The sequence below is a fragment of the Dipodomys ordii genome, unplaced genomic scaffold, assembly GCF_000151885.1.
Source record: "Dipodomys ordii isolate 6190 unplaced genomic scaffold, Dord_2.0 Scaffold5, whole genome shotgun sequence".
Lineage (NCBI taxonomy): Eukaryota > Metazoa > Chordata > Mammalia > Rodentia > Heteromyidae > Dipodomys > Dipodomys ordii.
Genome location: NW_012267221.1, coordinates 20,039,053 through 20,053,283, shown reverse-complemented (window position 1 = coordinate 20,053,283; position 14,231 = coordinate 20,039,053). Strand labels below are relative to the sequence as shown.

Below are 14,231 nucleotides of genomic sequence, written 5' to 3'. Positions count from 1 at the left end.
TTATTGAAACACATTTGAAATGTGTGATTCATAGTCACACCTCTGTATACACTGAACTTCTGTAAGGGTAGCCCTTCTCTCCAGTCTCCTGCATGCATGTAAATTACTCACTGTTATAATGATGGGTGCTAGTGGCTTATGCCTATAATCTTAAAAGCTATACTCTTAGATGCTGCCTATTGAAACATGATTTTGTAGGGACAATCTAGTTTGATTTACTCTTCTAAGTTAGCATTGTAATGTAGAGGTTTTTATGGTATTGGAAGTTTTTTTTTAATTTAATCTAATTTTTTGTGGTACAGGTGGTTGTGCTTGCCTGGAAAGCACTCCCACTTGGACCACACTACTCAGCCTGTTTGGCTTTCTTTTTTCATATAAAGCCTTTTTTTTTCTCTAGAGGGTCATGTTAATGCTGTGGCCAAACTAGACTGTGACTGTGGTTTACATTTCTCATTTGGCTGGGATGACACAGCATTCACTTAGCTTTTTATTATTTGCATAGTTCTTTTTGGATTAACTTTTTGTCCTGGCTGGCCTGGAACTGTGATTCTCCCCATTTCTACCTCCCAAATAGCTGGGATTACAGGCACAAGCCTTTACAACTGGCTAGAGACTTATTGATAGTTTTGACCTTACATAGTTTTTAAATTACCGAGGATTGATTATCAAGAAATTTATTTCCAATTTTATAAACTAGGTATACCATTTGGTATTATTTTTTCATGTAAAAGAGGATTTTTAGTGCTGTTCTTTTATAGGTTTACAACAAATATCCATACCATTTTTGATCATGTAATTAAACTAATAGATGTGCCACCGCATAGGTCAAGAGGTTAAAAAAAAGAACAACAGATTTGTACATTGACTGACCTATCTAAATTACTTGCATGCTTTGCAGAAGAAAAGCTTCATTAAAAAAAAACAAACTACTATGCAATATTTGGGGTACTCATTATGTTATGGTGTAAGCTCTCCTCTCAATATTATTTTTTAGTTTAACCCAGCAATTATATAGTTGTTATTAATTTTATAATACATTATTCAGTAACCCAATTTCAGATATTTGAGTTGAAGTGGCATATAAGCATAGTCAAGTCACAAACTGATTTTGGTTTCATTTAGGCATTGGCGAATCCTCAAATGGTTGTAGCAACAACATGAATGCTTGTCAGCAGATTTGCCTGCCTGTACCAGGAGGATTGTTCTCCTGCGCTTGTGCGACTGGATTTAACCTCAATCCTGATCATCGGACCTGCTCTCCATATAACTCTTTCATTGTTGTTTCCATGCTGTATGCAATCAGAGGCTTTAGCTTGGAATTGTCAGATCATTCAGAGGCCATGGTGCCCGTGGCTGGCCAAGGTACGCCAACTCAGAAACAAGTAGCATTTGACTTTAGCTGATGCCAAATTGAAATCCTTAGTTCAATGAAAGCATTTATTTCTTCATGTTTGACTTCAGCACATAGCCATGCTTGTCTTTCCCTTTAAATAAATTGACTCAGACTGGAGTGGTTTAAAAACTTAGTGTACAAGAAGAGTGATCTAGAGGACTGTTAAACACAGAGCTGAGCCCTATCTCCAGATTCTTCTGATTTAGTATTCTGGAGAATCTGCATTCTTAACCAGTTTCCAGGGCCTGCAAATGTTTATGGCTTATGAGAGCCATGAGCTAAAGCAAGTGAAGAATGTAATATGAATTTGCAAGAAGTATTACGGAACTATGGCTGTTATTTCAGTTAATAGAAATTTAATTTAGTAATAAATTAGTCCACAAGTGTTTATTAGTATATAGTTGGTAAATTGATGTAATTAGTTCACAGAAGTCATCACTCCTAAGCATATATTTGCAACACATCATGCAGGAATCCTATGAATGTCTCAAGTGTTAACTTGTCTCCTAGATGAACTACGGTTTGTAAGTATACATTACAATGAGGAGTGTTTGTTCAAGAATATACAGAAGTAGAAGAGTAGAGGGTAGAAGGGAAAGAAAAAGGATTAAGGGATTGGAGGGGATGGTAGAGCTCTTGCCTAGAAAATTCCAGGCCTTGGGGTATACCTTCAGCAGTGAAAAAACAAAAAAGAATACTTTATAGGTAGTTCTCAGTACTTGACACAGACTACTGACCTTAGTGATGTTTAAGTTTGATCACTTGAAATTCCTGCCTTTTTAAAGTATATATATATAGAAATAGAATTTCACCATTTGCTACAAAAGAATTACCTAACACACAGTGTATACCTCCAAAATATAATATTCAGTGTTATTGCCTAAGCACATTTTGGATAAATATATTAACTGTGAAAAATCAGTTGACTTTAAAAAATTTTTTGTATGAAATCTATGAAATTCAGCTTTGACCTTGTGAATATCTTGCTTCCCAAGCATCTTTTGCACATTACAAATGGTGATTTTCTTATTCTGTCACTTGTCACATTTGTTAGATAACATGTTGGTAAAGGGAAGCTCTCCCTTATTCTATCTAGTTTATATTATAAAGAATTCTTATCATTTTGGACTCATTTAAATTTTTTTTTAAAAATTAGTGGGTTATCAATAGTTATATTTGTTTCTTTGATACCTCAAATGGTCAAATTAGGCCAAGGAAAGCTTTTTAAGTAGATCCCTAAGTTTTCTTCCTCTCTCTTATCATCATCCCATTGGTACTGAGTACTTCCTTGCTTTGTGGTGCAATAAGATGTTGCAGATTTACCTTATTTTCCTTGTCCACACCTATAACCAGCCATTTCTCATTGGAATTGAAGCTCTTTAATGTGGGGAGTAGTATTTAGTAACCAAGATCTGGATTGTAGATATGTTTATTGCAAGTGGTAAACAGTTTGGACATTTTAAAGATCTAGTTCTAGCTTGAACATAGTTTAATGGTATTTTCTTAAAATTTTAGGACGAAACGTACTACATGTGGATGTCGATGTGGTTGCTGGCTTTATTTACTGGTGTGATTTTAATAGCTCTGTGTCTTCATATAATGCAATCAATAGAATCAAATCAGATGGGTCTTCTTTTACCAACATTGTTACCCATGGTATAGGAAGAAGTGGAGTTCGGGGTATTGCAGTGGACTGGATAGCAGGTAAGTAAGCAATGTGCTGATTTTATTGAAAACCCTTTTGTTTTTCATCTCTGTTGTCATGCTTTATGTGGGGGACTAAGCACAAGTTATAGTTTTGTTTTTATATATCCATATTTAAAATAAATTGAATTGCATAACTAGACTAGGCTCACTAAGCACCGTGTTTATTGAATAAACAATAAGATGTTTTGGTTGACAAATTCATTACAGATTAATTATCTTTGTTATTAACATAATCAAAACTTCAGGCCAAGTGTTTAGACATATGTTATGTTCATTCAGATGCTGTACAGAGGGGTTACAGTTACATGAGTAAGGCAATGAGTACATTACTTGTCAATCATTCTTACCCCTTCCCTTGTTGTTGTCCCACAATTCCTTCCCCATCTTCCCCCACCCCACCCCCAGTCCAAAGTTGTAAAATTCACTTCCAATATACTGTCCTGTGGGTATTGTTATTGCAATGGGTCATCCTGTGTCCTTGTTTCAGCATTTTGTTATTTCCCTTCTCATCCCCAGATGAGACAAATGTATATACAAGTTGTGGGGTACCAAAATCCAGTACAGTGACAATAGGGGGAAGAACATACAAATGAAACAACAAAAAATCATATAGTACATTTAAAACAATAACAACAAAGACAGACCTCTTGTGTCTAAATCTTGGGTTTCATTTCACTTAGCATCATCTTATACGGACATATGTACATAGCTTTTGAGCTTTTCAGCTCATCTGATAAGATTATCCCATATGTAAACTAATAACTGCAAATAAGGGAAATCATGGGACCTAAATTTCTTTGGGACTGGCTTACTTCACTTAATATGATTTTTTCCAAGTCTTTCCATTTCCTTACAAATGGGGCAATGTTGGTCTTCCTGATGGAAGCATAGAATTCTATTGTGTGTGTGTGTGTGTGTGTGTGTGTGTATATATATATATATATAAACATCTTATATATATAAACATCTTATATATATAAGATATATATATAAACATCTTATATATATAAGATGTTTATATATATATATATATACACACACACACACACACCACATTTTCTTCATCCATTCATCTACTGAAGGGCATCTGGGTTGGTTCCATATCTTAGCTGTGGTGAATAATGCTGCGATAAACATAGTTGTGCAAGAGATATGGATATTAAAATATAATGTAAGCTTGGTACCAGTAGCTCACAATTATCCTAGGTACTCATAGCTGCTCAGGAGGCTGAGGTGAGAGGATCAGGATTCAAAGCCAGCAGGGGAAGACAAATACTAGAGACTATTATCTCCAAGTCACCAGCAAAAAGCCAGGACTGGAGCTATCATTCAAGTGGTGAGAAAAAAATGATGTGAGAGTTCAAGTCCCTGAGTTTAAGCCGTTGTGCTGGCACATACATGTAGGTACAAAAGTATGCACACATACATCCCCATGTACATATACAAATTATGTTGTATCCTATATTATATATTATGTACATTATGTATACATTTTATATGTAATATAAAACAAAGTAGCATTCATTTATTTTAAAACCAAGCAATTTTACTTGCAAATTCTTGATTACTTTCTCTTGTTAATAAGAGAAAGAACTTTCTCTTGTTCATAAGGTGTTCTTCTGTTAGTAGTTATATTGACATACTTGACTCAGTGTTATATTAACCTAATTATATTGATTAATGCACTTAAATTTGAATTACCATTCTTTTTTTTACCCCTAGTCCTAGGGCTTGAACTTAGGGCCTGGGCTCTGTCCCTGAGCTTCTCTGTGCTCAAGGCTGCCACTTGAGCCACAGTGCTACTTCTGGCTTTTTCTGAGTAGTTTATTGGAGATAAGAGTCTCACGGATTTTCCTGCCCGGACTGGCTTTGAACCACCATCCTCAGATCTCAGCATCCTAAGTAGCTAGGATTACAGGTGTGAGCCACCAGCACCTGGCTACCATTCATTTTTAATGATACTCTGGGAAACAAATGTATTGGAATTTTTTAAAAAAATATAATCCAATTTTGATCAAAACAGTAATCATTCTAAATTATTGAGCTTAGTACCAATCTTTTAGAAGATGAACATAAATAAGAGGATCATGGTCCAGGCATAAATTTGAGACTGTATCTCAAAAATAAAAGAAGTCAGAGGAGTTGGAAGCATAGCTCCAGTGGTAGAGCACCTGCCTAGCCTGAGTTTAAACCCCAATATTGCCAAATAAAAATATAATGACAGACTTTCTATTACATGGAATCAATAATTTGGGATTACTCTCTTTTTGTTACATTATCTTCACATGATTGTTGTTTTACTGTAGCCTTTGTGATGTACTTTAATACCAGGGGAAGTGGATGTTGGTGGTTTTCAGAATGACCTCATTTTAATCTTAAGCACAGGAATATTTGATAATATTGGCACAGGAATATTTGATAATATTGGTAACAACTCAAGATATTGCCGGCTCTTCCTCTGTGCTTCTTTCACCATGTTTGAGTAGAAGTTATAACATGATAATCTATAGTTAGTCTTTGAAGTGGGTGGTAAACGTTCAGTACTTCAAGGGGGAGTGGAAGAACATTCTGGAAAATTTACCTTTTAGTGACCTAATGTTTACTATGAAATCTGATCTGCTTTAGAACCTGAAAATGGATCCATTTTTTTTCTAAATTGAAAGAAGCACTCCCTTTAGTTCCAGAGAATGTATACCTATGTATGTTTTAAAGCTTACACGGAGATACTTATTTTCTTAGAAAAATAACATATATTGATCCAAACTGATTTTGATATGGAATTCCCTTCTTTTCTCCTCTTCATTTTCCATTCATCACTACCCTCTCTGATTATTTTTATTATTAATTACAGGAAATCTTTATTTCACCAATGCCTTTGGATATGAAACAATGATTGAAGTTCTACGGATAAATACCACCTACCGCCGCATTCTCCTTAAAGCCACAGTGGACATGCCTCGGCATATTGTTGTAGACCCTAAGAACAGATACCTCTTCTGGGCTGATTATGGGCAGAAACCAAAGATTGAACGTGCTTTTCTTGACTGTACCAATCGAACAGTACTCGTGTCCGAAGGCATCGTTACACCACGAGGTTTGGCGATGGACCATAGCAATGGCTATATCTATTGGGTTGATGATTCTTTAGATTTAATTGCCAGGATCCATCTTAGCGGAGGAGAATCTGAAGTGATTCGTTATGGCAGTCGTTACCCAACTCCTTATGGTATCACCGTTTTTGGAGATTCTATCATATGGGTAGATCGGAATCTGAAAAAAGTCTTCCAAGCTAGCAAGGAACCGGGGAACACAGACCCCCCCACAGTGTTAAGAGACAATATCTCCTGGCTCAGAGATGTGACTGTCTTTGACGAGCGTGCCCAGCCCCGGACACAAGCGGAGATCAACCACAATCCTTGCTTGGAAAATAATGGTGGATGCTCCCATTTCTGCTTTGCTTTACCTGAATTACCCACCCCAAAATGTGGCTGTGCTTTTGGGACCTTAGAAAGTAATGGCAAGAACTGTACCATTTCAACAGAAAATTTCCTTATCTTTGCTTTGGGCAATTCCTTGAGAAGCTTACACTTTGATCCTGAAGACCATAGCCCACCTTTCCAAGCCATAGATGTGGGAAGAGCTGTGGTGGCTCTGGACTATGACAGCATAAACAATAGAGTCTACTTCACACAAAATACAGGCCTTGGACTTGGCCAGGTTTCCTACATCAGCTTGTATTCTGGCATCCATTCTCCAACTGACATTGTTTCCAGTAAGTGCACTCCAGGTGGAGTTTACTTTGGAAGTAGTTACACAAGGGTCAAGACACACACATGACTATGTGTTTGTAATGCATATTGGGATTCTAACATCTTTGTGGTGTTTTTGTGTATGTCTGCCGGTGTGTGTCCAGATGTAGGGACTGCTGATGGTATTGCCTTCGACTGGATCAATAGGAGAATTTATTACAGTGACTTCCTCAACCAGACCATTAATTCCATGGCCGAAGATGGATCTCAGCACACTGTGGTAGCTCGTTCTACAAGGCCAAGGGACATTGTGTTAGATCCTTGCCGAGGGTATGCTGTGGTCTTCTTTTCTTGTATTTCTGTCTGTTCATTTTAGGAGGAAGTGAGGCCAGGAAATATTTTATAGGCTTATAACACTATGGCTACATTTACAAAGGTGAAAGTGATGTTTACCTAGGAAGGAGAAGTCAGTACATAACACCCTTTAGAAGGGAGGGTGCTTGTATTCTAGGCAATCGATGCTGCATCTTAGTAAGTCCCCTTTGAGCAAGTTGTATGTGTGTCTATTAATGTCAATTTGAATATGAAGAGTATTGATACTTTTTAAAGGAAAAAGGTGGAAATGAGTATCAGTTTCCTTATGGTAAATTCATTATGCTTTCTTTTGGATGACTAGGTACATGTACTGGACTGCCTGGGGTATGGTTGCCAAAATTGAGAGAGCTACACTTGCAGGAAACTTCCGGGTTCCCATTGTGAACACCAGCCTGGTTTGGCCCAATGGGCTCATTCTGGATTTTGAGACAGACCTTCTCTACTGGGCAGATGCTAGTCTGTATGTATTTTGCTGACTTTTGTGTGTTTTGAAGAGATATTCCCTCTGTTTCTAAAGTAGAAAGATTCCTTAAGTTGAGAAAAATATAACATGCCAGAAAGATATTGCCTAAACATAGAATCATTGTTTTAGGAACTAGACTCTATTCTAGCTTGGTGAATGTATTTGTGAAAATTTATCTGTATCATGAGATTGAGTAATTATGAACTAAAAGACATCTGAAGCTGCATCACTAAATGTATCTGTAATTTCAACTATAATTGCAAACGTAATTATTCACTTTATAATCAATAGGCCTTAGGTAACTATTATAAAATATGAATGGCTTTTAAACGATAATAATTTTCTTTCTGGATTTTATTATTGTTTCTTTTAAAACATGAGTTTTTTTTTTTAGTCTGACTTTTGGAGCATTTTTTCATATGAATGACAATTTATGTATGAAGAATGCTACAACTCAAATAGGTCCCCTTTCTTTTAAAAAAATCAATATATCAATTTATGAGTGCAATGCATCTTGATCAATGCCATCTCTTAAACAGATCCTTTTTATCTGCCATGCTTCTCAGCAAATTTCATAATATTTTCATTGTAATTTATTGTTAACCCTAATTTTTTTTTTTTTTGGTCTGGTCATGGGGCCTGAACTCTGGGCCTGGGCGCTTCCCTTAGCTCTTCAGCTCAAGGCGAGCGCTCTACCACTTGAGCCACAGTGCCACTTCCGGCTTTTTTTTTCTTTTTGCTTATGTGGTGCTGAGGAATTGAACCCAGGGCCTCATGCATGCAAGGCAAGCGCTCTACCACTGAGCCACCTTCCCAGCCCAACCCTAAATTTTTTAAATTTTTTTTTAATTTTTAATTTTTTATTGGGAAAATATCGTACAGAGGGGTTACAATTACATGGGCAAGATAATGAGTACATTTTTTATCAAGCATTGTTGCATCCTCCTTTGTTTCCCCATATCATCACCCCCTCCACCTCCCTACCTACACTTCCCCCTTCCCCCCTCACCTCCCCCGCACCAAAGTTGTAAAGTTCATTTTCTACATAACATCTTGTACATTTCATTGTTACAATGGGTCTACTTGTATCCCTATTTAAACAATTTGTTTTTTTCCCTCCCCCTCAACAAATTATACCAACATCAAATACAGTGAAAATGGGTTATACTGTGGGGGAGGGACATACAAAGGAACAAAGAAATATCTTAAAAATATGTTAGAAACAATAGCAAGAAAGAAAAAAATTGAGTCCTTATCTTGGGGTTCATTTCACTTAACATCAACTTATCTGACCATTTCTGCTTGTCTCGGACATATACTAGTTATTGCAAATAAGGGCAACCATGGGACCTATGTTTCTTTGGGCCTGGCTTATATCACTCAATATAATTTTTTCCAAGTCTTTCCATTTCCTAACAAATGGGGCAATGTCTTCTTTCTGATGGAGGCATAGATTTTCATTGTGTATATATACCACATTTTCTTGATCCCTTCATCTACTGAGGGGCATCTGGGTCAATCCTAAATTTCATGTTATGTTTACAAGTAATTTCCAGTCATCTCTCATTCCATTTAGCTATTTTATAATTGAAGGGAAAATGATTTTGTTCATTGTAGTTGGTGTCTACATGTCAGGAAGCTTAACTGTTGATTTCCTCATGATTTTGGCTTGTGATGACAAATACCTAATGTCTAGATCTTTCTCTCTGGATTTCTTATCTTATTTGAAACACAGCAATGATGTTTTGTATCTGATTTTGGCTCATTCTAGTAAACACCTCATTGTAATATATGTCAGATTGAGAAAATTCATTCAGGTTGTGGAGGGACAGATAATGGACACTTTGTGGAGAGTCAGTTGTGTGTTCCGTCCTTTCATAATTTTGTCTTGTTTGTACTATCAGCCTAGTTCCTTTGGTAGTATTTCTTGTAGGCTATATTATATTTATTGCAGTGTATATTAATTAGATAATAGTGATAGATCTAGGCAATTGAGTGATATGCAAATAAACTTCCATTACCAAAAGAAACATTTCTAGCTGCCATATGCCTCATGTAAAAAACCAGTTCAGGGCCGAGTGTAAGAGAAAGCTTGGGCCTAACCGTCATTCTTCTGTCTGGATTTCAGTAATGCTTTCTATTTTGCTTCATTTCAGGCAGAAGATAGAGCGCAGTACTCTCACAGGCACGGGCCGTGAAGTCGTTGTTGGTGCCTCCTTTCATCCTTTCCGTCTGACTCTCTATGGCCAGTACATTTACTGGACTGACTATTTCTCACAAAAAATTTACCGAGCTAACAAGTATGATGGGTCAGATCTGATTCCAATGACCACGAATTTGTTTTTCCAGCCTAGGGATATTTGCGTAGTTAGGAAAGATGAGCAACAGCATTGTAGCAATCCTTGTGATCAGTTCAATGGGGGCTGCAGTCACATCTGTGCACCAGGTAAGGCATTGCCCATGAACATGAAAACGTGTATAACAATAGTAGTAGTAGTTATAGCATCTAATAAGGGTGTCTATGGGAATAGTCATCTCTAACAAGAAGAGAAAAACATATGGTTGTCCTTGATTTCAGAGAAGTTAGTTGTTAGCAGATTTCTTTTTCTGTTCTACATGAAACCTTTTTTTTGTGTTCTTATTTGACTTTTCTGCTTGTCCCTGGCCCTCTACCACTTGAACCACACCTCCTCTTCAGGCTTTTATTTTCTTGTTTATTTGAGATAAGAGTGTCTAATTTTTTTCTGCCTGACACTAAAAGCATGCTTATGGCTCTGATCCATGATTCTTAGATCTCAGCCTACTTAGTAACTAGGCTTTTAGGTAAGAGCCACAGGTGCCCGGCTCAATAGAGCTCTTTTATTAAGGCATTGATGAAATGAGAAAATAAAATGAGAGCTAGGCTGCCTCACTCCATGACTTGAATAGACTTTACCCTAATGTGCTTATTTCCTAAGAAAAGCATTTGATTTTTTTTCTGCTGAAGAGGTATTATTTATAATTTAAAGTATTTTCTGTAACTGTTTGGATGAGATAATTATGTTTCATATTTTCCCCCATTGTTTCTGGGGCTTGACTTCAGGGCTTTGTGTTCTGGCTTGTGTTTTTTGCTCACTGCTGGACATCTACCACTTGAATCACATCTCCAGTCTGGCATTTTGCGGATTCAGTCTCTTGGACTTTCCTGTTCAGGCTGGATTCAAGCCAATATCCTCAAATCTCTACCTCCTGAGTAGCTAGGATTACAGGCATGAGCCACCAGCGTCCAACCTCATGATGTGTTTTGCACAGAACAAACTCATAGGAATATGTGCCTTTTGTCACTCTTTGCAAATTCTGCTGAGAACAATCATTGCTATTTCAGATAGGAGTGGTTGTTTGATGATTAGAGTATGTCAGCACATTTATTTAGACACTGGTAGCTGTCCTTGATGGAAGAAAGACTCAGACGTAGTGAAAAGGTTGATGGACAGTGTTTCCGTATTTGTTGTGAGGAGTGTTTCACATGAAACTGTTGGAATGCTATTCTACCAGGAACTCAACGAATGGTTGCTACACTAAATCTTTGGTTTATTTTCTTGTCCCAGGTCCCAATGGAGCTGAGTGCCAGTGTCCACACGTAGGTGACTGGTATCTAGCCAATAACAACAAACACTGTATCATGGACAAAGGCTCTCGATGTGATGCATCACAGTTCACCTGCCTCAATGGGCACTGCATCAGAGAGCAGTGGAAATGTGACAATGACAATGACTGTGGAGATGGCAGTGATGAGCTGGAAAGTGTCTGTGGTGGGTTGGATTCAGTGCTGTGTGTGTGTGTGTGTGTGTGTGTGTGTGTGTGTGTGTGCGTGTGCGTGTGTGCTCTCGCACACACCAGCCAGTCTAGTCAGAGTGTGCCAGTATGCCAGTCAGAGCCTAGGAGCTGTCCCTGAGCTTCTTTTTGCTTAAGGATGGTGCTTTCCCACTTGATTCACAGCTCCACTTCTGTTTTTTGGTGGTAAATTAGAGATTAGAGTCTCACAGACATTTATGCTCCAACTGGCTTCAAACTGTGATCCTCAGATCTTAGCCTCCTCAGTAGCTAAGTTAAAGGTGTGAGCCACTGGCACCTGTCTAGATATAGTACTTTTGTCAGGAGCTAAGTGTATCTTTATTCCAAGTGTTTTTGATGCAGAAAGAGTGGGTTTGAGGTTTGTGTACAAGAATTCTATTAGAGTTGAATTACATTCACTCTGAAAGCCAGACCACATTTGTTTAATCATCTCTGGAGTGGGTCACAAGTAAAGGTTTGGATTTAAATCCTGAAAATGCCATTCACAATCTGTAGCTCAGGGAAATTTAACAGACAGCTAAATTAGTGGTTATTAGGGTTCTTGTAGGGAGTGAGAGAATATCTGAAAAAACACTTAAGAAAGGATATGGTACATGCTAAGCAGGACTTACTAGCTTGAGAACAGGGGCACCACTGGATGCCTGCTGTCATTTTATTAATCTTCATAGCAGATAGGTTACCAACATAATCATTATATTGAAGTCACTGTCAATCTTTAGTTTTCATGAGAATGAGACCAAGTAAATATTTTGGGATTTTTGAGTTTGAGTATCTTAATATTAAGACTAAAGACTAGGAGGTTTTTTTTTTTCCTTGGTGTCCACTCCCAACCTCCCCGCCCCCCAGTTCTGGGGCTTGAACTCAGAGCCTGAGCACTGTCCTTTAGCTCTTTGTGCTTAGAGATGCCATTCCACTATTTGAGGCACAGCTCCTTTCCAGATATTTGGTGGTTAATTAGAGATAATAATCTCATGGACTTTCCTGTCCAGGCTGGCTTTGAACTTTGGTCCTCAGATCTCATCATCTTGAGTAGCTAAGATTATAAGTATAAGCCACCAGCACCTGGGTAAGACTAGAAATTTTTGTTTTCCCAAAGGAAGCTGTAGTTGTATGCTTTTCAAAATGAGATACTTTAAAATTGAGATTATAGAGAAATAGAGTGACTTTGCTTTCTGATTCAAACATGTCTTTGTTTAAAAGAGACCTAAAGCATATTTTTGCTTAACTTAAGATGTCATCTTGACTTGCAGTCAGTCTGATTTGCAGCCATTTTTGTCTAGGAAGGTGAACTCACAGTATACAATTGTGGAAATGAGGATGCTGCTTGGATCAGGGGTTTCACTTCAACCTGTTTTGTCTTCTCTTAGCCTTCCACACCTGCCGGCCCACAGCCTTCACCTGTGGCAATGGACGATGTGTTCCCTACAGTTATCGCTGTGATTACTATGATGACTGCGGTGACAACAGTGATGAGGCTGGGTGCCTGTTTCGCACCTGCAACAGCACCACTGAATTTACTTGCAGCAATGGGCGGTGCATATCTCTACAACTGGTCTGCAATGGGATGAACAACTGCTTTGACAACGACACTTCAGATGAGAAAAATTGCCGTAAGTGTATTCTAAGTACATACTGTTCTTTTGGACATGAAGTCTTAAGACCATCAGAATGGAATTCTAATGGAATTAAAAAAAACCACCCTAAGTATTCATCTAAAACATGAATAAGGTCATTCGATGTAATCTGGTCAGTGATTTTTCAAAACAACTATACTTAATATTTGAATTACACATTTAAATGGATGGATCTGTGGAATTACTGAGCATTTTGACTGAAATACTTTGCTCCTGCTTGATTATCTGCTAGATTAGAAATTTCACTTTATAAATTTTTTTTTTTTTTTAAGAATGAGTCACCTTTAGCTGGACACTGGTGGCTCATGCCTGTAATCACAGATATTCAGGAGGTTGAGATCTGAGAATCATGGTTTGAAGCCAGCCTGGGCAGGAAATGTTCATGAAACTCTTAACTCCAACTAAATACCAAAAAAGCTGGAAGTGGAACCTAAGGCTCAAGTAATAAAATGCTAGCCTTTAGCAAAAAAGCTCAGGGACAGCAGCTAGGTCCTGAGTTCAAATCCTTAGACAGGCACACATATGCATACACATACACACACACTCACACACACACACACACACACACACACATGCACACACACACACACAAGCTTCACCTTTAGTTACAGACAAAAATGCACTGTGGTTAATGCGTTCTGTGCAAAAACCTATATAGTTTCTGTTGACTGCAATATTTTTCTTCAGTTTTTCTAATTAAGAATTTTAGTAAACTGATTTTCCTAAGCTTTCTGGGACTTGTACCTTAGCATCTTAGAGAACAAAAAGAGCAGAATACAGGTTCATGTTTGCTGTTCTCAATTTAGATGTATTTACTTTCTTTGCTGTGTAGAATCACACACAATATTTACTTGGCTCAGTTACTCCCTACCCCTTGGTGCTGGAGATTGAACACACTTCAGGCAGACACTCTGCCACTAAGCTATACTCCCATCTGGGTCCGTATTTTCTTAAAAAGTTGTAGAAAATTTCAAACATATACTAAATTAGAATAACAATGTACTTATCACAACAACATCAACAATTATCAATCAATACCAACCTTGTTTCACATATCTCAGATTTCTTGCTAGGGT

The 14,231-nt window shown here is 37.6% G+C and overlaps 1 protein-coding gene across 1 annotated transcript in view; it reads left to right on the top strand.

The window, feature by feature from the left end:
* The window catches only part of Lrp2 (low density lipoprotein receptor-related protein 2), a 189,646-nt gene that overhangs the window by 115,739 nt on the left and 59,676 nt on the right, over window positions 1–14,231 (top strand). The window contains exons 37-44 of the mRNA XM_013027359.1: window positions 1,123–1,362; window positions 2,909–3,097; window positions 5,952–6,872; window positions 7,014–7,179; window positions 7,526–7,684; window positions 9,844–10,133; window positions 11,275–11,478; window positions 12,889–13,131. Coding sequence (XP_012882813.1) covers window positions 1,123–1,362; window positions 2,909–3,097; window positions 5,952–6,872; window positions 7,014–7,179; window positions 7,526–7,684; window positions 9,844–10,133; window positions 11,275–11,478; window positions 12,889–13,131 — 2,412 coding nt within the window. The remainder of the gene's footprint in view (window positions 1–1,122; window positions 1,363–2,908; window positions 3,098–5,951; window positions 6,873–7,013; window positions 7,180–7,525; window positions 7,685–9,843; window positions 10,134–11,274; window positions 11,479–12,888; window positions 13,132–14,231) is intronic.